Source organism: Cherax quadricarinatus, chromosome 17 (assembly GCF_038502225.1).
Source record: "Cherax quadricarinatus isolate ZL_2023a chromosome 17, ASM3850222v1, whole genome shotgun sequence".
In the NCBI taxonomy this organism is placed as follows: Eukaryota; Metazoa; Arthropoda; class Malacostraca; order Decapoda; family Parastacidae; genus Cherax; species Cherax quadricarinatus.
In genome coordinates, this window is record NC_091308.1 from 39,735,661 (window position 1) to 39,761,050 (window position 25,390).

Sequence of the window (25,390 nt, forward strand, 5' to 3'; positions counted from 1 at the left end):
ATTAGTTGAGCTTACAACATACACATTATTATCTGTTTCTGAAATGTTTTGACTTCCATCCACAGGATGCGTATGGAATTTATAATAAAACTTTTAAACTAACAATAACTGCTGTAGTTCCATTTTGTTTTGATCATTCTGGCCTGCGTCTAGCTCCATAAATTTGTTAGCAAATACTTGCATTTTTCTAGCGATATATGTTATCTCGTCATTTAACTTCCAAGATGTAACTCTAAAAGGCAAACGGGGCCGATTCCCTGTACTGCTGATGCTGTCTTACTCTTAGGTAGTGTAGGGGTTTGATTAGGCATACGCTGCCTATGGGTGATGAGGAGCCTAACTAGGCTCTAGATTGCTGGGACATTAAAGAAAAGGCACAGACTTCTGATCTTAGGTTACACTTTATTATAACCAAAATCTTTGAATTTGTAATTGAGAAAAAAAATTTTTAGTTGGTGGTTCTTTATGGTAATGACCAATACAGGATGGAATAATATGGAGGAGGCAAACTACAGATTAGACTTTTAAACAGCTATAAATGCAAACTGATGGAGAGGATGTTGAAAATTCATCTGGTTTTTACTTAGATATAAAATGCCTCAATCTTCTCGATGGTATTCTTTGCAATCTTTTTTACTTCATGTGTGTGGTTAAAGTCGTAAAATCCTTGACATTAATGTCAAGGACACTGAGGCTACATTTCACATATTATATATTAACAAATCGGCCGATTCCCACCAAGGCAGGGTGGCCCTAAAAAAGAAAAACTTTCATCATCATTCACTCCATCACTGTCTTGCCAGAGCGGTGCTTTACACTACAGTTTATAAAACTGCCTTATTAACATCCCTCCTTAATTTAAGAGTGCAGACATTGTACTTCCGATCTCCAGGATTCAAGTCCGGCCTGCCGGTTTCCCTGAAGCCCTTCATAAATGTTACTTTGCTCACACTCCAACGGCACGTCAAGTATTAAAAACCATTTAGTCTTATCAAACACGCTCACGCGTGCTTGCTGGAAGTCCAAGCCCCTAGCACACAAAACCTCCTTTACCTCCTCCCTCCAACCTTTCTTAGGCCGACCCCTACCCTGCCTTCCTTCCAATACAGATTTATACACTCTCGAAGTCATTCTGTTTTGTTCCATTCTCTCTACATGTCCGAACCACCTTAACAACCCTTCCTCAGCCCTCTGGACAACAGTTTTGGCAATCCCACACCTCCTAACTTCTAAACTACGAATTCTCTACATTATATTCACACCACACATTGCCCTCAGACATGGCATCTCCACTGCTTCCAGCCTTCTCCTCGCTGCAACATTCATCACCCATGCTTCACATCCATGTAAGAGCGTTGGTAAAACTATACTCTCATACATTTCCCTCTTTGCTTCCAAAGACAAAGTTCTTTGTCTCCACAGACTCCTAAGTGCACCGCTCACCCTTTTATCCTCATCAATTCTATGATCCACCTCATCTTTCATAGACCCATCCGCTGACACGTCCACTCCCAAATATCTGAATACATTCACCTCCTCCATACTCTCTCCCTCCAATCTGATATCCAATCTTCCGTCACTTAATCTTTGTTATCCTCATAACCTTACTCTTTTTTTATATTCACTTTCAATTTTCTTCTTTTACATACCCTACCAAATTCATTCACCAACCTCTGCAACTTCTCTTCAGAATCTCACAAGAGCACAGTGTCATCAGCAAAAAAGCAACTTTGACAGCTTCCCCTTTGTGTTAGATTCTTTATCTTTTAACTCCACACCTCTTGCCAAGACCCTGGCATTCACGTCTCTTACATACCCATCTATAAATATATTGAACAACCACGGTGACATCACACATCCTTATCTAAGGCCTACTTTTACTGGGAAATAATCTCCCCCTTTCCTACATACTATAACCTGAGCCTCAGTATCCTCGTAAAAACTCTTCACTGTTTTCAGTAACCTACCTCCTATACCATACACTTGCAACATCTGCCACATTGCTCCCCTATCCACCCTGTCATACGTCCTTTCCAAATCCATAAATGCCACAGTAACCTCTTTAGCCTTATCTAATACTGTTCACCTATAAGTTTCACTGTAAACACTTGGTCTACACACTCCCTACTTTTCCTAAACCCTCCTTGTTCATCTGCTATCCTACTCTCCGTCTTGCTCTTAATTCTTTCAATAATAACACTACCATACACTTTACCAGGTATACTAAACAGGCTTATTCCCCTATAAATTTTGCACTTTCTTTTGTCCACTTTGCCTTTATACACAGGAACTATGCACGCTCTCTGCCAATTCCTAGGTACCTTACCCTGTTCCATACATTTATTAAATAATAGCACCAACTGCTCCGAAACTATATCCCCACCTGCTTTTAACACTTCTATCTTTATCCCATCAATCCCAGCTGTCTTACCCCCTTTCATTCTACCCACTGCCTCACGAACTTCACCCACACTCACAACTGGCTCTTCCCCCACACTCACGACTGACTATTCCTCCTTGCCCTATACACGAAATCACAGCTTCCTATCTTCATCAACATTTAACAATTCCTCAAAATATTCCCTCCATCTTCCCGATACCTCTAACTCTCCATTTAATAACTCTCCTTTCCTATTTTTAACTGACAAATCCATTTGTTCTCTTGGCTTCCTCAGCTTGTTAATCTCACTCCAAAACCTTTTCTTATTTTCAACAAAATTGGTTGATAACATCTCACCCACTCTCTCATTTGCTCTCTTTTTACACTGTTTCACCACTCTCTTAACCTCTCTTTTTCTCTCCATATACTCTTCCCTCCTTGCATTACATGTTCAAGTTCATCATGAGCACATGCTCACCATTAATGAAGAATGCTGAAATTCCATCCATTGTGTAAAAACACAATGGATGGAAAAATTCCTCCTCTGAATATATAAACTATGAACAATACACATCTCTCGGTGTAAATACCGTCAGGTTACACTTGTGAAACTCTGATTAAAACATAACTACTGGACGCATGAAATGGTTGACAGATGTACTTGGGTTAAAATCCATCTCCTACACGAGGGTCAATAAGCTTCCTGCCATCTGTACATCTCGTGTCAATATATATATATATATATATATATATATATATATATATATATATATATATATATATATATATATATTGACACGAAAAGGTATTTTGATAATTGAATAAGAGCGTATATTTAGAATTTTAGTTTTTTTTTTATAAAACACAAAACATGCTAACTATTAAACGCAATAGGCTAACAAAAATAATAAAATTAAGGCACAGTAATCTGAACAAAGCCTCCATGAAATAAACTAAAGTGAGAAAACAAATACAGATGTTCGAAAATTAAAATAAGGCTGGTAACGAGGATGCATTAGTAGATGCAATAATAAGGTAAAGAAGAAATAGGAGGTGCCTAGTGTAAGATCAGTGTGGGTGCACACGCTCGTTAGTGTCAGCTGAGTGTGGACATCCATTGACGTCTTTCCCCCTGAACAACCATCAATGTGAGTCTCATTAGTTTCTACAAATGAGGTTCCCAACTTACAAACACCCAAAGTCACACACATCCAAACTTACAAACTCTGCACTTAGAAAGGAATTAAGTTTTAGAGTCGCAATAAGAACGTGAGTGAAATTTACCCGTCTTTTGACCTATATTTTTTTCCTATACAGATTACTTCTTCGTAAGTCAGGAACCTTTGGTATGAAAATACTCATGCTTCATCTCTTCCCTATGGAGGAAGAATTACAAAGCTAAAAGCGTTGCATCATCTCCCCGAGCAAGAGTAATCATACCAGACGTCAGTAAACAAAGCCACAGCAAGCGTGTACACGTGCTAGTCTACCTAGACAAAAATGCAAAACTTTAATTTTTAAAGAATAAAAAGGCACAATACCGTGACTAAAACAATACACAGATAATGACGTTTCGATCTAAATCGGACTAAAACGTCGTCATAAGTTTCTTTTATGTACGGGTTGTGTCTTGAATTTTTAGTTACCTCTGATACACCTTGTAGTTCCGAGAGAAATTCTGCTCTTACAACTCTACCTTGGGCCAGGCTTAGTCAATGAATTATTCAGCATGTCATTTCTTGAAAAAATTATATGATATTTTAATAAGAAATTTTGAATTTAACAATGGTGCAACAATAAAAGGGAACTTTGTTTACCGATGTCACTTCTTACTGAGGCGGCGACTGATTTAAATCATAAAATTAAGTGTGGACATTTGTTTGTATGTCTTAAATATTTCATGAAGTGAAGCCTCTTACGAGCGCCACCTGCTGGCCATTTGTGGAACAAGAGTAAATGTTATGGCATTTACTGAAAAACAAGACTTCAGTGAAGAAATGTTTATCAAACAAGTGGAAAAGGATTATTATGACACCATTTATTATTATGCATAAGAAATAAAAAAAAAACCGGCTGGTGGCCTGATTTGGAAAATACTTGATATTCATTTTAACAACATTTCTTATCGAGGATGAGGAGATTAATGCTGATGGAATAAATGTAACCACTGGTCATTACATAACATATGCCACAAAATGTTATTTCAGAGCACAGAAACAGTGAACAACAACAAAAGTCACCTTAGAAAATCAAACTATTATATCAACAGCGCTAATAGCGCAGTTCCTGCACATTCTGGATTTAACCTAGAGAAGTTAATGAGTATTACACAGAACTGTCCCGGAACAGAGAATTATTTCGCACAGAAGTGAAAATGATTATGATATATATCTGTCTCGTCAAGGTATTTCGTAATTAGATAAGGAACTATGATTGAAAACAAATCTTACTTGGCTGGCAATGCCCGTTGTATCTGGTTGGGAAGCTTTCCTGGAGTCTGGAAAATATCAATTATTCTTTCCAATAAAAGTAACTTCCACCAGAAAGGCACTAAGATGTACAATTAATAGATCTCAAGCATACGCAGTGACCTGTGTAAGTAATTTTTTACAGTCACGTTGAATAAGTTCATATGTTAAGACCGCCGGAGACTGACGCATACGTTCCCATCAACATTTTCCCATCCCCAGTTTGCAGAAGAAAGTAACACAGAATGTTCCTGCATGGCCTGTATCCACACAAGGCCAGCTTGTTAGACAGCACGCATGGTATGCTGTCTGAATGCTGCTTGTATTGCTGGAAAGATTCTTATGTCTCATGATTATGTTGAAAACAGCAGCTGTTGGCTTTCATTAACTTATAAAATGCAGTGTTTCGACCATACAAAAGTTTAATATTCTTTTGTAAGAGCACGATGACCGCCTCTGCTTATGTTAGGAAATCATCGCTGATTTCGGGAAATACACTTCCACGCTTTCTTCATACCTTAACCAGCAAAAAACAATGGTGACATAAGCCTTCGAGTTTAAATAGTCACATTTAAATTGAAATTTCATGTGCACGAATGAATCCAAAAAATTTCCCTATTCCAGGGGTTAACCAAATTTGACAGTTGTGAAGTTCATAACTTTAGGAAATGACAGTCACTTTTGTATCGATATCAACTGTTCGAATCATAATCGTTTGGAACCGACACTGTTCTGCACCTGGCACCTGGGCATTATTCAGGTGTCAGCTTCCTCGATGTTGCATCCTTCGCGATATTTTCTGCTCTGAGAAGCAAAGTTAACACTTGGTTGTTTTAGGAATAACTGAACTCATATTTACGAAGTTGTATTAATATGAGTTGAAAAGGAAAATTACTGAGTAATTTAATTTTGCTCTCATCTACATGAATAAAGGTCCACATATTTTTGGGAATTAGTGTTTGCTTAGTGCAATATGTTATGTACTAGACGTCTTTAATCATCAATATAACTGCATGTGCATAGCTCGTTATACACTGCCACACACACATTCAGCACTCACTGCACAGCTTGAAAGCTTCGTCGACAGTTTCGTCGAACTGTAACACTTGTTAGTTAACACCACAGTGCAAATATTATCAGTTTACTAGACAAGCTACTCAATGGTAGGCAGAGTTATAATATGATTCTCTTTCAGTGTACTTACTAGATTGTTACAGTATATGGCTTTCAACACGCAGCTCCTATTAGAAAACAATGGCGATGAATTCTAGTAGGCGCCGGTTGGTGCGTCACACGGATATATACAGTCTCATGTGGCAAGCAGGGCCAGATTTCTGTGACCAGGAGAGAATACTCTTTCAAATATTCCTGACAAACTGACAATCAGCCCGATCGAACGGCACTTGTTGAAGAAGTGTCACCTCTTACTATAAACATGTTCCAAGAAAAATACTTGTTCATTCCTGCTGGTCACAGCAACTATGAGACCATAATACTTAAAAACTCATTTGCTTGTAAATCAAGGTGCCAGCCAGGCTTCGCCTTAATTCCCGGCTTGGCCGCCCCATTATGCCTAGTTATTATTCGCATAGTATCAATTATATAAACCAGATTGATCCCATAAAATAACAGTATATATATGAATTCACAATGTACAAAATAACCACTGTGAAAAAATAGTAAAATTCCAAGCTTTTGGAATTTCATTATTTTTTTTCATTGTGGTTATTTTGCTCATAAATCAGTTTATAAACAAAGGAAGTGGTACAAGGAATCACATTCTTGGATATTCATTTAAACTCTAAATACGAAAAAATAATAGGTCTAGTCAAGTCGTATTTCGAATATCGATCACTCACCAAGCGGTCTGGAACGACAGTAGCGAATGGTTCGTAGAGTTTGCGCTAACATGTGCATCTTCTCAAAATTAACAAGACCATCCAGCATTGTGCGATTTCCTTCGTGTGTGAATGTCATATCTGAGGATTAATAAAGAGGTATAGCTAAAATATAAATAATAAAATAAGTGTTACAAATTTTATATCATGCAAAAACAACATAATCTGTGTCCCCCCCCCCCCACTATGCAATTATTACTATACTAAAGGTTAAATATGCTTTACATTTTTTTAAACTTCAGCTTAACTAAGGCTTATATACCTTATTCTGATACGGTCATGACTTGTTAACTTTGAACACTAGAATTAGCTGTGTGGCAAATTGGCTTCTCAACTATGACAATACTCTTCAACTAATTTACCCAAGTCTGTCCTTAAATATAATCTGCTTTTACATGTTAATGTGATAAAATATATAAATATTTAACTTCCATGTTCGTCTTATCATATCTGTATATATGACAAAATATGAAGACACATAACTAGTCACACATTTTCTGTCTCTGACGTCCTGTATACCGGAAATAAATATAACGAGAAAAAAGACTGTATTGTAAAAACAAGAATGTTATTATTCTGCTTTATACAATGACTGAAACAGTTTTATATAATTCCTCTCATAAATCTTTACCATGAGTTTCATGCTCTTCCTGAAGCCCAGCCTCCAGCCTAACATCTACAAGTGTCACTTCTATATCAATGATTTCCATTCCTTCCTGGGTGTGCAGCCCTACATCACCAAGCCACATGAAGAAAAACAATTAATATTTTGCATGGAAATTTTAGATTTTAACGTTTTCTCTCGCCGGGTCACCATCTGGAGAAGACCCGCGCCGGAAGTACCGGCAAATTTCTAATGAACGTTTTCTTTCTTGCGTAATATAAAGTGTTTTTGCAGATGTGACGATATTGCTTGTCACCCAGATGAGCGGCCATATTGGTTACATACCATATGCAAAACAAAATGTGATGTGTTTAAAAAAATAGAATGGTGAATTATTCAGACGCTTCTGTTGTGAAATATTTACTTTTTAAATTTATGGTTAAATTAACATCAAAATAATCAGAGTGATACTTTGTAATATTTAATTAACACTACATGCACAGACTTAATTAATCAAGTTGGCCTTCAGACATATGAAAGAGACAGGTATGAAGTCAAGTTACAATTTATTAATGGTGAAGATCAACATGGAACGACTGCAGCTGTTTTATCAGAATTTGTCAGACGACATGCAAGTATAATATATCCAAATACTGTTAACTACTTGGTATTTTCACCTAATCTCTACACATTAGAAGATTTAAAGTTATAATGGTTTATGTGTACAACAGTTGTGTCCCGGGATGCGTATGACAAAGGAAAGTTTTTGGCTTTTATTTAATAGTAAATATTGTTTTTTTTTATTTTATAAAAGTTACCACATGTAAATGTTTAGGCAACTTACCCTAGCTAAAGAAGTGTGTTTTAATGACTAATTTCATATATAAAAAATGATGCTCCAAAATGTTACCAGTAAACTAAAATAAAAAAATACAGATTTAATCTCCCACATTAATTCGTCGCAATAATCATCTACCTAACATTAATATTTATTGATGATATGGTAATTTTTACCTGACAATTGTTTGAGGATTATATCTTAAGAAATTGTTTTTGTAGAGGTAGTCACAAGGATTTACGAGGTCAAAAATAACAATATTATCATATCGACATGAAAATTTGCATATTTAGCTGTTAAACGAAGCTGCAATACCTACATCATTTTATTAAAAACTAACAAACTAATTTTAAGATAAATAATATTGGCAGAATACATTTTCATGAAAAAAGTAAAATTCCTAAAATTTTCAAAAACATTTGAAACTGTTGTCACTCTAAAAACATTTTTCAACATCTTCTACATGCAACTCTAAATGTAAACAAACTTCTTTTTAAATACGATTAAATTAAATAAGACAATGCAATGAAGTGAAACTGAGAAGGAAACAATAAGAGAGGAATAGGACCGTGTGAGAAGCAAGTGAAGACTTATTACGACATAACATTGTACCCTTCATGAGGAGAGGTGTGAAGGGTAGGATGGGAGGATGAAGCTTGGCTACGTAGATCCTGTAAGCTCGATGGTTCTTCGATGGGTCAATCAGCATCTCAAATTCTGTATACATTTTGCGAAACCTGAGAATTTAAAGGTATCAACACTCTTCTAACTATCAGGTATTAGAGAAATATTTAAAATATGCATTACAGAACAATTACTTTAATGTTAAAAAATATGCATGTAAAAGAGATTACCTTAAGAAGCACTTTAAGAATCTGAGAATAAAAATTGTGGCGATGTGAATTTTTTGGGGAAAAATTCACGTGACAAAAGTGCTTTGATGTGAATGAAGAGACAAATTTTTTGACAGTGTATTAATGTACTATTTTCAGACAACTGTCCTATTATACTTTTTATTATTTGTAATATATTCAGAACCATGCATAGAAAATATAAACGCATTTCTAAATCATTAAACTGTAATGAATTAGAAGAAAAGTGGAACAATAGAAGTTGTTCAATAAGCATCAATAGACGATGAATGTAAAATGCAAATCGTCTTATTCACTCTTCCTGTCGATCAGAAATTCTAATGAAAAATAACTTGCCGCAGTTATCTACATTTATGGCACGTAATATTTTTATACTAATGGTTTAGCTTATGGAGATTAAGGAATAAACATAGACTGATAAACACGAAATAATTACTAACTCAGCATATATTGACATATTCACAGCTAGCAACAAGAAGTGTTCCCATTATAACACTATTATCAGTAACAATCATCGTAATTATTTCTGATGCTGTTTCTAATATTTCTGCTATTTGTATTTTCATCCACACTGATATAATCTATCAAACAATGTTGCAATAATGAATCATCGTAAATGAGTACAACAAAAACATTAACAATGAAACAAGAGGACCCTCGCAGTGCCACATCTGCTCTCTCACCTTGAGGACAGGCGCTCCCAGGTCTGTGTGAGGCGAGATATAGCAACATTGCTTAGGCCTATGACAATGGCAAAGAAAGCGTTCAAGTTCTGGTGTTCTTTACAGCTGAAAAAACAATATGACCATCAATCCATAAATTCAGTGAAAGCTATACATTAAGCATTTAATGTTATGATCCTCACGAAGATGATAATTGTGAGGTTGGGAGAGTGATGATGATAGTAATAAGAATGATGATGATGGTAAAGTACTAAGCGTTTTTTTACATTAGGTGCTTTGCTATTGTTATGTACGACCATTTTGAGAATCGGTGGAATGTTTACATTTTTTGTTGCTAAAAACAGTAAAAAAATATTTTTAGTTTTTCACATACTGGTAATGAGGATTGATATTGTCTGACGGTCCACTAGTAATTGTAACTTTCATCAGCCCCTCTTTCACGAGTGATTAAAATATTCACTGGTACTCCTTCCCAGAGTGATCGAAACACTCGCCTGTACTCCTTCCCAGAGTGATAGAAACACTCACCTGTACTCCTTCCCAGAGTGATAGAAACACTCGCTAGTACTCCTTCCCAGAGTGATAGAAACACTCGCCTGTACTCCTTCCCAGAGTGATCGAAACACTCGCCTGTACTCCTTCCCAGAGTGATAGAAACACTCGCCTGTACTCCTTCCCAGAGTGATCGAAACACTCGCCTGTACTCCTTCCCAGAGTGATAGAAACACTCGCCTGTACTCCTTCCCAGAGTGATAGAAACACTCGCCTGTACTCCTTCCCAGAGTGATAGAAACACTCGCCTGTTCTCCTTCCCAGAGTGATAGAAACACTCACCAGCACTCCTTCCCAGAGTGATCGATACATTCGCTTGTACTCCTTCCCAAAGTGATCAAAACGTTCACTAGTACTCCTTCCCCGAGTGATCGAAACGTTCACCAGTACTCCTTCCCCGAGTGATCGAAACGTTCACCAGTACTCCTTCCCCGAGTGATCGAAATACTCATCAGTCACTCTTCCACTAGCAGGAAACTGGCAGAGATATATTCCGGGAGCAAAATTTTTTTTTGTTTTGTAATGAATACATAATGTATACATGAGTTATTAAACGCCTAAAAATACTTGAAAATGTATAAAATAAATTGAAGCAGTTTAACTATACTTTAAGGGCAATAATACAGATGGATCAGATCAAAATAAGTTTATATTGTATGAATTAAAAACATCTGCAATTAGCAGGTATTACTCTAGCCCTTTGACTGTTTAGGTCGTATATATACGTCTTACGAGCCACCGTGTTTGACATACATATACTCAAAAATTCTGGCGGCTTCAAATCAAGCAGGAGAAGGTGTATTTTTGTATAGTATTTATGGTTGTATTCTCGTTTTCGTGGTCTCATTTGATAAATGGAAGACATTTTATAGAAATAAATGCGATTTTGATTGGTTTTACTATGAAAAGAACCTTAAAATGGAGCTCAAAGTTGGGAAAATATTTGATTTTTGCCGATGTTCAAAAGTAAACAAATGATGTCATTGTCCAATAAATGTCCAAGTAGCCATTCTAATATGCAGTCATGAATGGGTTGACATTATTTATACAATTATTACAAAATTGCAGTAGTCTACATAACAGTAAGTCTTCTACTTTTTGTTTGAATGAAAATTCAAAATAGAAAGCAAAGAATAATATCAGAGGGGCATGGAAACGTAACTAATGAATAAAGAAAATGTTATTGTAGAGCCGGGAATGTCTGCATTGTTCATTCTAGACCCTATTTCGAAATTGGCATATTTTTTATTTTGCGTGAAATTGGCCAAATTGGAAAATTCTGACCACGTTATTGGGTAGTTGAAATCCGTAAATGACCAGTTTCTTGTACGCAATCGATAGAACAAATGCAGTTCTGAAGAACTAGCTATGAGTTTGGTCGACTGGAACAATGGAATTAGCCGAAAATAGGGCTCAAAGTGAGCGAAATCGCCGATTCGTAGATATCGCCAAGGTCGCTAACTTCGCGAGAGCGTAATTCCGCAAGTTTCCCATCAATTTTCGTTCTTTTGGTGTCATTACCATCGGGAAAAAGATTCTCTCTCATTTCATAAGAAAAAATATATTTTTTTAAATTTTTCGATACCAGGAGACACCTCAGGATCTGGGGTTGAGACAGTCAAAGGGCTAGAATAACTAGAGTAACTAAAAATTAGTGTAAAAATAAAAATGTAGTTCGTCTACCAAAAAGATAAATAAAAGCGTAATACTTAGTGATTGATATTAATTTATATTACATTAAATTCACAAAAATTCTATCTGATCACGTACATAAAAGTATGTATCAGCTGACAGTTGCTGACACTTGACATCTGTCGGAGGAAGGTGAACCTTCAGTGCTCACGTAGGTGAGTGTTGCGCCTCCCTCTAGGGAATTAGGTATCGTGATATGATGTGTCAAGGATACCTGTCTCATAGCCAGAAGTTCTAGGAAATAGCTAATGATGAGCTGCATGGTCAGTCAGTCATCATGAGAGCACGAGTCATTTACAGAGGCAGACCAAGTATGACAGGAAAGGGGACAGTAAGTTATAAAGACAGGGAGCGCATCTGCTAGCGACCTGCCAGTGATTCTGGTAGCGACCTGTCAGTGATCCTGTTAGTGACCTGTCAGTGATCCTGTTAGTGACCTGTCAGTGATCCTGTTAGTGACCTGTCAGTGATCCTGCTAGTGAACTGTCAGTGATCCTGGTAGTGACCTGTCAGTGATCCTGTTAGTGACCTGTCAGTGATCCTGGTAGTGACCTGCTAGTGATCATGCTAGTGACCTGTTAGTGATCCTGTTAGTGACCTGCCAGTGATCCTGTTAGCGACGTATCAGTGATCTTGTTAGTGACCTGTCAATGATCCTGTTAGTGACCTGTCAGTGATCCTGCTAGTGACGTATCAGTGATCCTGGTAGTGACCTGTCAGTGATCTTGTTAGTGACCTGTCAGTGATCCTGCTAGTGACCTGTCAGTGATTCTGGTAGTGACCTGTCAGTGATCCTGTAAGTGACCTGTCAGTGATTCTGGTAGTGACCTGTCAGTGATCCTGTTAGTGACGTATCAGTGATCCTGGTAGTGACCTGTCAGTGATCCTGTTAGTGAGGTATCAGTGATCCTGGTAGTGACCTGTCAGTGATCCTGTTAGTGACCTGTCAGTGAACCTGCTAGTGACGCATCAGTGATCCTGTTAGTGACCTGTCAGTGATCCCTGTTAGTGACCTGTCAGTGATCCCGTTAGTGACTTGTCAGTGATCCTGCTAGTGACGTATCATTGATCCTGGTAGTGATCTGTCAGTGATCCTGTTAGTGACGTGTCGGTGATCCTGGTAGTGACCTGTCAAAGCTCCTGTTAGTGACTTGTCACTGATCCTGGTAGTGACGTATCAGTGATTCTGGTAGTGACCTGCCAGTGATCCTGTTAGTGACCTGTCACTGATCCTGGTAGTGACCTGTCAGCGATCCTGTTAGTGACGTATCAGTGATCCTGGTAGTGACCTACCAGTGAACCTGCTAGTGACGTATCAGTGATCCTGATAGTGACCTGTCAGTGATCCTGTTAGTGACCTGTCAGTGATCCTGTTAGTGACCTGTCAGTGATCCTGGGAGTGACCTGCTAGTGATCATGCTAGTGACCTGTTAGTGATCCTGTTAGTGACCTGTCAGTGATCCTGTTAGTGACGTATCAGTGATCCTGTTAGTGACCTGTCAATGATCCTGTTAGTGACCTGTCAGTGAACCTGCTAGTGACGTATCAGTGATCCTGTTAGTAACCTGTCAGTAATACCGTTAGTGACCTGTCAGTGATCCTGCTAGTGACGTATCAGTGATCCTGGTAGTGACCTGTCAGTGATCCTGTTAGTGACGTATCAGTGAGCCTGGTAGTGACCTGTCAATGATCCTGTTAGTGACCTGTCAGTGATCCTGCTAGTGACGTATCAGTGATCCTGGTAGTGACCTGTCAGTGATCCTGTTAGTGACCTGTCAGTGATCCTGGTAGTGACCTGTCAGTGATCCTGTTATTGACCTGTCAGTGATCCTGTAAGTGACCTGTCAGTGATTCTGGTAGTGGCCTGTCAGTGATCCTGTTAGTGACCTGTCAGTGATCCTGTAAGTGACCTGTCAGTGATTCTGGTAGTGGCCTGTCAGTGATCCTGTTAGTGACGTATCAGTGATCCTGGTAGTGACCTATCAGCAATCCTGTTAGTGAGGTATCAGTGATCCTGGTAGTGACCTGTCAGTGATCCTGTTAGTGACCTGTCAGTGATCCTGTTAGTGACACATCAGTGATCCCGTTAGTGACTTGTCAGTGATCCTGCTAGTGACGTATCATTGATCCTTGTAGTGATCTGTCAGTGATCCTTTTAGTGACCTGTCAGTGATTCTGCTAGTGACCTGCCTGATTCTAGTAGTGACCTATCAGTGATCCTGCTAGTGACGTATCAGTGATCCTGGTAGTGACCTGTCAGTGATCCTGTTAGTGAGGTATCAGTGATCCCGTTAGTGACCTGTCAGTGATCCTACTAGTGGCGTATCATTGATCCTGGTAGTGATCTGTCAGTGATTCTGTTAGTGACGTATCGGTGATCCTGGTAGTGACCTGTCAAAGATCCTGTTAGTGACCTGTCAGTGATCCTGCTAGTGACGACGTATCAGTGATCCTGGTAGTGACCTGTCAGTGATCCTGGTAGTGACGTATCAGTGATTCTGGTAGTGACCTGCCAGTGATCCTGTTAGTGACCTGTCAAAGATCCTGTTAGTGACCTGTCAGTGATCCTGCTAGTGACGACGTATCAGTGATCCTGGTAGTGACCTACCAGTGAACCTGCTAGTGACGTATCAGTGATCCTGATAGTGACCTGTCAGTGATCCTGATAGTGATCTGTCAGTGATCCTGTTAGTGACCTGTCAGTGACCTGTTAGTGATTCTGATAGTAACCTGTCAGTGATCCTGATAGTGACCTGTCAGTGAATCTGCTAGTGGCCTGTCAGTGAACCTGCTAGTGACCTGTCAGTGAACCTGCTAGCGACCTGTCAGTGATCCTGATAGTGACCTGTCAGTAATCCTGTTAGTGACCTGTCAATGATCCTGTTAGTGACCTGTCAATGATCCTGATAGTGACCTGTCAGTGAACCTGTTAGTGACCTGTCAGTGAACCTGCTAGTGACCTGTCAGTGGTGACAGAAATTTTACCAGGTGATAGATAAGGCTTTCCATTCCTCTCTCTGAAAATGAACTATTCTTTCTCTAATTACCTGCTGAAATATATAAATTTCTACTTACTAAATAAAAAAAACATTATAACCGCAGTATTGTAGCCAGAGTATCGAACCTGTAAAGTAGTTCTGTATATATTGTATATATTGTAGCTTCAATATTGTTTTTTTTTTTCATTGAATTAGTTTTATTACTTTCTTTTTAATATTTGTTAAACACATTTGGTGTTTCCCCAGGATATCGTAAAAGGAAACACATTCGTTATCATTCATTCCCTCAGAGTCTTTCCATATGTGTAAAGACCAAGATTCATTGATCGATCAGCAATCTAAGAACAACATTTACATCTGATTTTCAAAGTGCAGGCACTTCACCTACGCTTTTACACTCATAGAAGTATGAGGCAGCAGGGTAAAGTTACTAGGGGAATCTTTGTCGTCACTTCAAAGGACTGGGAAGGCTGTGTGGCCAAGAAAGTCAGAATCAACGAGGAACTGGATCTTGAAGACATAAATCAGAATGATTGGAAAAGAGGTAACTCATTCACATTTTCTGTTATGACTACAGCTAAAGCTGGTCAGAAGGTACCTAGTATCAGCTAGGCTCCCGCCCAACACAGTCAGCAGCAAGTCTGGCTTACCATCAGGCTTCAGCTAAGCTCCCACTCAGCACAGTCAGACAGTCAGCAGTAAGCATGATCTACCATCAAGCTTCAGCTAAGCTCCCACCCAGGTTACTTTCTTTTCATATTTCTGCTGCATTTTCCATATTTATGTTACAATCCACTGGGAAATCACACACCTTGTCTCAATTCAGTCCTAATTCCAGAACTCAGGAAATTTCTCATTGGCTTAAACGAAATTTTACTCCACTACAGTTTTATACTGGTACTATTAACGTTTCAACGTAGGGAGTAATAAACCCGTAAGGGTCATACAGCGCATGAGGAATGGGAGGCAATCATATTTAGTCCAAGAAAGGGAAGGGTAGCTTCAATTTGTTGGATCACAAGCCCGTCACCTGCATCTCAACAACGCACTGTACACTAAAGGGACAACAAACAGAAATTAAGCTTTCTCACAAACTTTTATATTATCTTTAAATTCGAATGTCCCTCACATGTATGACAACAATGAAACTTCTAAATGTAAATTTTTTTTTTACACTTACTAGCAAGAAAAAAAATTCTAGGTTTCCCTAACCATGTTCCAGACATTTGCGTTGTCGTCTACGATGCGCACGACTATGAGAAAAGGAACCTTTTCACTTTCTCGGAGAAAGCGGAAAAGAAACCTTATAGGCTTAAGAATTAGTCTCAGAAATGAAGAGGAAATAACAGGTAAATAAATGAAGGAGAGAGGAAAATAATAAGGCTTACCTGCGGTCTCAAAAATTAATGAGCTCCCGATTTTTATTAGTGTAATATGAGGTCTATACTTCCATCTCTAATAACCAGGTAAAACATCAATACTTAGCAAAGTGAAACAGAAAACCTAAATTCTTAAATGTTTAAATTATATATCGATATATTTTTCTGCATGGATTATTTGTACAAAAATATAAATGCTTACATTTAAATAAGCAGAAAGTAATTATCATAAAACCAGTAAGAAAAAAAATCAAAACATACTATGCAGCCAACTTGATAAACTTCCTGAGGAGTTGAGTGCGCTTGGAGAGTGCGTTGGCCAGACAGATCTCTGTCACCACCCAGTACTGGATCTCATTGAATCGACGCAAGAACACATCCAGGTTACACATAACTTGTCCGAAGTGGTCGCGGCCAAACACCTGATACAGGAACTCATACTGTAGAAGACACAGATAACGAATTTAAAAGTATTTCAATTTACTTGACAATTTAAAATTTTAATACTACAAAATGAGCAGAAAACAACAACAGTTATTTAGGTAAGAGGTTAACATGTAAGAAATACTTTGAGAAAGTTTATTTTATTTTCAGTGTCAGAGTACAATATTTCGTAGTTAGTGTAAGTGAAGGCATCAGACTAAATGGGGATCAACGTATAACTGAACGTTCTCACTCACACGCAGGAACTGAGGCCCCTGCAGCTAAAAATGTGATTACACACAATGGATCAATACATAACTTCAAGAACAGGGAGGATAGTAATTATGAAGCCAGGGGAGAGAGAGAGAGAGAGAGAGAGAGAGAGAGAGAGAGAGAGAGAGAGAGAGAGAGAGAGAGAGAGAGAGATTAATAGCAACCAGTCGAGAGGCTGAGCAAGAAGCTGAGACTCCAGCAATGCAACCAAGTTAGATTTAAACACATACACACAAACACACTCACGATAGGTGAAGAGGTGAAAAACTTTTGATGTAAATAGATACCTCATAGGCTATGGCACTATGAAACTCCCTGGGTTCTGAGAGAGAGAGAGAGAGAGAGAGAGAGAGAGAGAGAGAGAGAGAGAGAGAGAGAGAGAGAGAGAGAGAGAGAGAGAGAGAGAGAGAGAGAGAGAGAGAGAGAGAGAGAGAGAGGCACCTTGAGTATGCTCCACTTTCTTGGTTTGCCTGCCCCCCCCCCTCTCATCTGCGACTGCTTGACAGAGTAGAGAACAGAGCAAGACGTCTCATCTCTCGCCTGGACCCATCCTGGATAGATCTGTCATTTCAGCAGAGCCTTCAACATAGGAGGGATGTGGGTGGCCTTACTGTCATGTATAAGGCCAATATTGTCAAAGTACCAAACTTGGATCCACTTCGAGGACTGCGTGAAACAAGCTTTTATGCCACAAGACGGGCAGAAAGCAGCAACTTCACTCTGGCTGTACCCTTCTCCAGAACTTCACTCCATCTGAGATCCTATATACCCAGGACGACTCAAGTATGGAACACATTCGTACAGCATAATGATGTCAACGAGATAAAGTCAGTTGATCAAATGAAAATGCTGGCCCACAGATGGCTCCAACTTCATCCTGCTCCCTAATTGAATGTCTCATAACAATAAAAATGCTTTCAAATGAGCTGATGTAGGTAACAGCTCTTAGCTTGCCAATAAAGTTAGGAATCCTTAACCTGTAAATAGCTTGTCAATAAAGCTACGGATCCTTAACCTAGTCAAACCCTGTGTAAAAAAAAAGGAGAGAGAGAGAGAGAGAGAGAGAGAGAGAGAGAGAGAGAGAGAGAGAGAGAGAGAGAGAGAGAGAGAGAGAGAGAGAGAGAGAGAGAGAGAGAGAGACAGACAGACAGACAGACAGACAGAGACAGAGAGAGACAGACAGGGACAGAGATAGAGAAAGAGAGAGAAGAGGAGGAGTCCACACGCACAACCTGGCTATGGGAAAGAGGTAATTGGCCAGCCCTTTCCTCTAAGCTCGCCACCACCAATTCGAATGCTCTTCTCCAAGGGGATATTGACAACCAAGTGAAAGCCTTCACTGGACACATCCTTAATCTACAACAAGAACACATTCCTCACCGGCAATATGTGACAAAGCCTACAGATCAGCCTTGGTTTGGCTATCGTTGTAGAGAGGCTGCTACTGCTAAGTGCAAGGCATGGCGAAGGTATAAGAGACATCCTACCACCTATAACAGGAACTTGCACAGGCAAGCCTGTAAGCATAAGGGTGACGTTCAAAAGTGGGCCATCGCTAAATGGGAGATGGACACAAGAAGAAAGCTAGCATCAGGTGGGGTAGGCTCCAAAACCTGGTGGTCCCTGGTCAAGGACAGACAAGGTTATCTGCCTGATGAACTCATTCCACCTGTAAATCGACAGAATGGGACCACCTCCATTACCAGTCAAGAGAAAGCGGACCTCTTTGCCGAACACTTTGCTACAAAAATGCAAGTTTCTGATCCAGCAAGGGACCCTCCTTGGCTAGCTGCAAGAACTGTGTCAAAACTGTCAGTGGTGACAATAAGGCAGGAAGAGGTGCACTTCCTTCTTAAATCGCTTGACCAAGAAAAGGTTGTGGGCCCAGACAAGTTGAGCCCAAGATTGCTGAGAAGATGTGTCTCTAACTCGCATCTTTCAGCACTGCCTAGTACAGTGTAAATGGCCTTCTCTGTGGAAAGAGGCAAATGTAGTCCCTGTTCACAAAAAGAAGAGCAGAGCAGAAATCAGCAACTACAGACCAGTGTCACTCTTGTCAATCACAGGCAAGCTCCTTAAGACAATAATCTCATGACAAATGACAGAGTTTTTTGACTATCACTCACTACTTTGTGACCGTCAATATGACTTTAGGAGAGGTTACTCTGCTGCAGATCTGTTGTTAAACCAATCTACTAAGTGGCACCAGTCACTGGATGAATCCAAAGTCAGCTGTGTGGTAGCACTGGACATTGCTGGCGCTTTCGACCGAATGTGGCACCAGGGCCTCTTAGCAAAACTGCAAGCTCTGGGAATTGCAGGCTCTACGCTATGTCTCCTCAGTGATTACCTTCATGGTAGATCTCTAAAGGTAGTTCTCAATGGAACAGAATCAGCAAGACATCCTATCGGGGCAAGTGTTCCACAAGGAAGTGTTCTGGGACCATTGTTATGGAATGTCTACTTCAACGACCTTCTTCATCTCATCCCAGAATCCCATGCATATGCAGATGAATCCTTAACCTGTAAATAGCTTGTCAATAAAACTAGGGATCCTTAACGTAACCTTCTCAAACCTTGTGTAAAATAAAAAAAAAAAAAAAACGGTGGAATTTACGAGTTGCTATCTTCAACAAGTTAAATGATACAGAACAGCAGCCAGAGTATGGAAATAAGCAAATATAATCCTGTTAATTAAGAGGATAGATAGCTAACGTTAAACTACAGGCCACTGTCATTTACATGAGTAATATGTAATGCTGTGTAGAAGACTATCAGGAAAGGAGCATGACCCTAAACAACAACCAGCACTGTTTCAGTAACGGAAAATTCTGTCTCACTAACCTGCTAGAGTTCTATAAAACGTAATAAAAGCGAGGCAAGAGAAATAGGGATCATAGATGAGATACAGTGAACTGTAAAAATCTGCAGCAAATGCTCTCTTGTTTTTATAACTATGGATGGAGTCTACCTCCAACACTTCATCGATCAGTTCATTCTACTTTCTGACCACCCTAAAGCCGAAGAAATACTTCCTGGTGTTCCTGTGGTTCATTTATATCTTTAACTTCCAGCTGTGCCACTGGGTGCCTGTTTCCCATATCTCAAACAGCGTATCCCTGATTGGCCAATCTATGGGTAGGTTTCAGGAACTTCAGCAGAGAGTCATTCATTACAATATATTGACCATATATATACCAAACATATCTTGTGTGTGCAGTACCAGTATGGAAACGTTGCCTGATATATCATGTGAAAAAGCTGGAAAGGCTTGGAGATGAAGAGCATGAGCTATGAGCGGCTAGAGAAGCTCTACCTAACATTAAAGGACAAATAGAACAGTGATATACTCTAGGATGTAATGCCCAGACTCTTTGTTCGTTGCTCATCTATTAGGAGGGGAAGAGACATAGTTGGTGTGCAGTGCAACAGGTAAAGAGATTCAGGCATGTAGTGAGGATAGGGGATAATAGGGAAAGTGTGTGAGTTTACTGTTAACACTGGGGATGAGAGGTAGGCCTTCAATTGGGTCTGTCAGAAGATAGGCAGGAGGTAAGCACTGAGAGTTTCCTAGAAGCTGAGTCTTCCCTCGTTCTGCTACACTCTTCTGTTTCCCTTTCCTGTATACCAGGAGTATACCCGGAGAAGGTTTCGGGGATCAACGCCCCCGCGGCGTTGATCCCCGAACAGGCCTCCTGGTGGGTCAGGGTCTGATCAACCTGATCAACCGACGTACGAATCGCAGCCCGGCTGATGATGTACTGACTTGAAGCGCCTGTCCACTGCCTTCTTGAAGACAGCAAGGAGTCTATTGGTAATCCCCTTATGTATGCTGGGAGGCAGTTGAACAGTCTTGGGCCCCTGGCACTTATTGTGTTGTCTCTTAGTGTACTCGTGGCGCCTCTGCTTTTCACTGGGGAGATGTTGCATCCCCTGCCGAGTCTATTGCTTTAATAGGGAGTGATTTTCGTGAACAAATTTGGTACTACTCCCTCTAGGATTTTCCAAGTGTATATTATCATGTATCTTTCTCGCCTGGGTTCCAAGGAATACAAATCAGGGGACTTCAACCGTTCTCAGTAATGTACGTGCGTTATTAAACTTATGTGTGCGATGAAGGTTCTCTGAACATTTTGGAGGCCAGCAATTTCGCTTGCCTTGAAAGGGGTCGTTAGTGTATAGCAATATTCCAGCTTAGAGAGAAAAAGCGATCTGAAGAGAATCATTATGGGCGTGTCATCCCTAGTTTTGAAGGTCTCATTATCTATCCTAACATTTCTCTAGCATATGTTGTTGTGGTCTTTGAAAGCGAGATCCACTGACATTATCACTCCCAGGTCCTTCACATTAGTTTTTTGCTCTATTGTGTGGTTGGAATTTGTTTCATACTCTGATACGTTTTTAATTTTCCCAAGTTTTCCATATCGGAGTAATTGAAATTTCTCTTCACTGAACTTCAAATTGTTTTCTGCGACCCATGTAAGGATTTGTTTACTGTCCGCTTGGAGTCTTGCAGTGTCTTTGATGGATGACACTGTCACTTAAATTCGGGTGCCATCCGCAAAGGAAGACACGGTGGCTTACATCTCTGTGTCAGATATGAGGATGAATTTTTACATGCTCCTCAACTGTTCCTTCTCTACTGGCGTTCAGTCTTAATCCAAGTACACATGGTGATATCTTAGTCTCCTCGTAATTTGTTTATGTCTTGAAATCGCATGTTGAAATGATTATGACTGGAAGACTTATTTAATCGGGTTGTGTGTGAGTGTGTACTTGCCTCTGTGTGGTTGCAGGGGTCGAGTCTCAGTTCATGGTCTCGGTTAATAGTCCCTTCCTATCAGGCTCTTAGGTCCCATCGTACTTATTCTTAAGAATACGGTTGAAGCCTACCTCCATCACTTCCTCGTAGTGGTCATTCCACTTTCTGACAATCCTGAGACAAGAAATGCTTCCTGACATCCCTATGACTCATCTTAAACAGGCTTTTCCTGTCTACCCTATCAACTCCTCTAAGTATTTTGTAGGTTATCATCTTTTGTTTTTCTGCTCACTGGAATTGTTAGATTCATGCCTAAAATTCATACCTTTACTCTGAACAAGCCTCTCTGCATACCTCTGAAATTTCTTTAGTTTCTTAAGATATTTTTTTTCCGATGTAGGTTTGAAGCTGGTGCTGCATACTCCAAGATAAGCCTGGCATATGCAATATAAAGCGCCTGGAATAACAACTGAGATTTCCGAAGCTACTCTTAGAGTTACCAGATGAGAACTAACTGCATTAGTTATTAGGCTGATGTGAGCCTCTGATGATTAACCAGAATATATGATTAAGTGAGGTTTGCAGCCTCCTATACCCCTGAGTCTGTTCTCTGTGTTTTATCTTATTTCCCCTTCTACAGACTTAATAACCAGGCATTTGCTGGTGTTGAAGGGAAAGGAAAGAGGGTGTGGGGATAAGGGAGAAAAGTGAGTGAGAGTTGGTGTTAGTGTTGGTGCTAAGAAAGTGGACGGTTTTACATCCGGAGGGATTCCTAAATATTGGATGCACCTTCAGCTATTCCTTTTTATTACTGTCCTATCCCAGTCCAGGTATATATGACTGCTACGTTGTGTGGACTCCAGGCTTGTTTTCTCTCTTAGGAGCCTGTCTCGAGCTCTATGCGACAGGGTAGTTTCACTAGGTGTTTTTGCTGTTTTTTGCTCTTCCTCTACTGTGTTCTCTATGAATAATGGGATCTCATGTTCAGTCTCCTGTCACCTAGTTCTTGGGCTGCCTCTTACCTGTTAGTGTGTATTACGAAGTGTATTATAAACTGTGTATAAAAAAAGCTCCACATATAATGTCAGTTTTACTAGATTTGTTCTGCAACAGGACGCGTATTATTCCTGGACAGTCAGAGTAGCCAGGCCAGGAGCAGGTGAGGTGTATTTTTGAGTAAGTATGAGAAGCACAGCAGATGGAGCAAGAGGTTCTAAGTCGTCATGGTTTAGAGTTTGTGAGAGTAAGGATGGTAAGTTTGAGTAATTTTATGCAATATGTTATTTTATTGGTTTTGGTGCTCTCATGTTTATCTGCAAGACCCTAGTATGGAGAGAGACCTGTTTAAGTTTTGGGGAGAGTATTCGTGTAGTGTGTTGCCTGCAGGCTTAGAGACCGGCAGCAGAGGGTTATGTCATGGAGCCTCAGTGTTTATAAAGGTTAATGTTTTTACCCACTAGTATCAGCGTGTTAGTGAGGTAATTTGCGTACTGGGTAAAGGAGTACTGGTGTGTTGTGATTTTGGTATGTAGAGTAGGTTGTATGTTGTATATGTAAGTGTACTATTAATATATTACATTTACACACACACACACATATATATATATATATATATATATATATATATATATATATATATATATATATATATATATATATATATATATATATTTATTTTTATATTTTATTATCACACTGGCCGATTCCCACCAAGGCAGGGTGGCCCGAAAAAGAAAAACTTTCACCATCATTCGCTCCATCACTGTCTTGCCAGAAGGGTGCTTTACACTACAGTTTTTAAACTGCAACATTAACACCCCTCCTTCAGAGTGCAGGCACTGTACTTCCCATCTCCAGGACTCAAGTCCGGCCTGCCGGTTTCCCTGAATCCCTTCATAAATGTTACTTTGCTCACACTCCAACAGCACGTCAAGTATTAAAAACCATTTGTCTCCATTCACTCCTATCAAACACGCTCACGCATGCCTGCTGGAAGTCCAAGCCCCTCGCACACAAAACCTCCTTTACCCCCTCCCTCCAACCCTTCCTAGGCCGACCCCTACCCCGCCTTCCTTCCACTACAGACTGATACACTCTTGAAGTCATTCTGTTTCGCTCCATTCTCTCTACATGTCCGAACCACCTCAACAACCCTTCCTCAGCCCTCTGGACAACAGTTTTGGTAATCCCGCACCTCCTCCTAACTTCCAAACTACGAATTCTCTGCATTATATTCACACCACACATTGCCCTCAGACATGACATCTCCACTGCCTCCAGCCTTCTCCTCGCTGCAACATTCATCACCCACGCTTCACACCCATATAAGAGCGTTGGTAAAACTATACTCTCATACATTCCCCTCTTTGCCTCCAAGGACAAAGTTCTTTGTCTCCACAGACTCCTAAGTGCACCACTCACTCTTTTTCCCTCATCAATTCTATGATTCACCTCATCTTTCATACACCCATCCGCTGACACGTCCACTCCCAAATATCTGAATACGTTCACCTCCTCCATACTCTCTCCCTCCAATCTGATATTCAATCTTTCATCACCTAATCTTTTTGTTATCCTCATAACCTTACTCTTTCCTGTATTCACCTTTAATTTTCTTCTTTTGCACACCCTACCAAATTCATCCACCAATCTCTGCAGCTTCTCTTCAGAATCTCCCAAGAGCACAGTGTCATCAGCAAAGAGCAGCTGTGACAACTCCCACTTTGTGTGTGATTCTTTATCTTTTAACTCCACGCCTCTTGCCAAGACCCTCGCATTTACTTCTCTTACAACCCCATCTATAAATATATTAAACAACCACGGTGACATCACACATCCTTGTCTAAGGCCTACTTTTACTGGGAAAAAATTTCCCTCTTTCCTACATACTCTAACTTGAGCCTCACTATCCTCGTAAAAACTCTTCACTGCTTTCAGTAACCTACCTCCTACACCATACACTTGCAACATCTGCCACATTGCCCCCCTATCCACCCTGTCATACGCCTTTTCCAAATCCATAAATGCCACAAAGACCTCTTTAGCCTTATCTAAATACTGTTCACTTATATGTTTCACTGTAAACACCTGGTCCACACACCCCCTACCTTTCCTAAAGCCTCCTTGTTCATCTGCTATCCTATTCTCCGTCTTACTCTTAATTCTTTCAATTATAACTCTACCATACACTTTACCAGGTACACTCAACAGACTTATCCCCCTATAATTTTTGCACTCTCTTTTATCCCCTTTGCCTTTATACAAAGGAACTATGCATGCTCTCTGCCAATCCCTAGGTACCTTACCCTCTTCCATACATTTATTAAATAATTGCACCAACCACTCCAAAACTATATCCCCACCTGCTTTTAACATTTCTATCTTTATCCCATCAATCCCGGCTGCCTTACCCCATTTCATTTTACCTACTGCCTCACGAATTTCCCCCACACTCACAACTGGCTCTTCCTCACTCCTACAAGATGTTATTCCTCCTTGCCCTATACACGAAATCACAGCTTCCCTATCTTCATCAACATTTAACAATTCCTCAAAATATTCCCTCCA

The 25,390-nt window shown here is 39.8% G+C and overlaps 1 protein-coding gene across 1 annotated transcript in view; it reads right to left on the reverse strand.

The window, feature by feature from the left end:
• The window catches only part of Epac (Exchange protein directly activated by cAMP), a gene marked incomplete at its 5' end in the record, with an annotated part of 1,038,330 nt that overhangs the window by 28,820 nt on the left and 984,120 nt on the right, over positions 1-25,390 (reverse strand). Inside the window, 4 exons of the mRNA XM_070086005.1 lie at positions 6,708-6,827; positions 8,801-8,925; positions 9,744-9,848; positions 16,627-16,805. Coding sequence (XP_069942106.1) covers positions 6,708-6,827; positions 8,801-8,925; positions 9,744-9,848; positions 16,627-16,805 — 529 coding nt within the window. The remainder of the gene's footprint in view (positions 1-6,707; positions 6,828-8,800; positions 8,926-9,743; positions 9,849-16,626; positions 16,806-25,390) is intronic.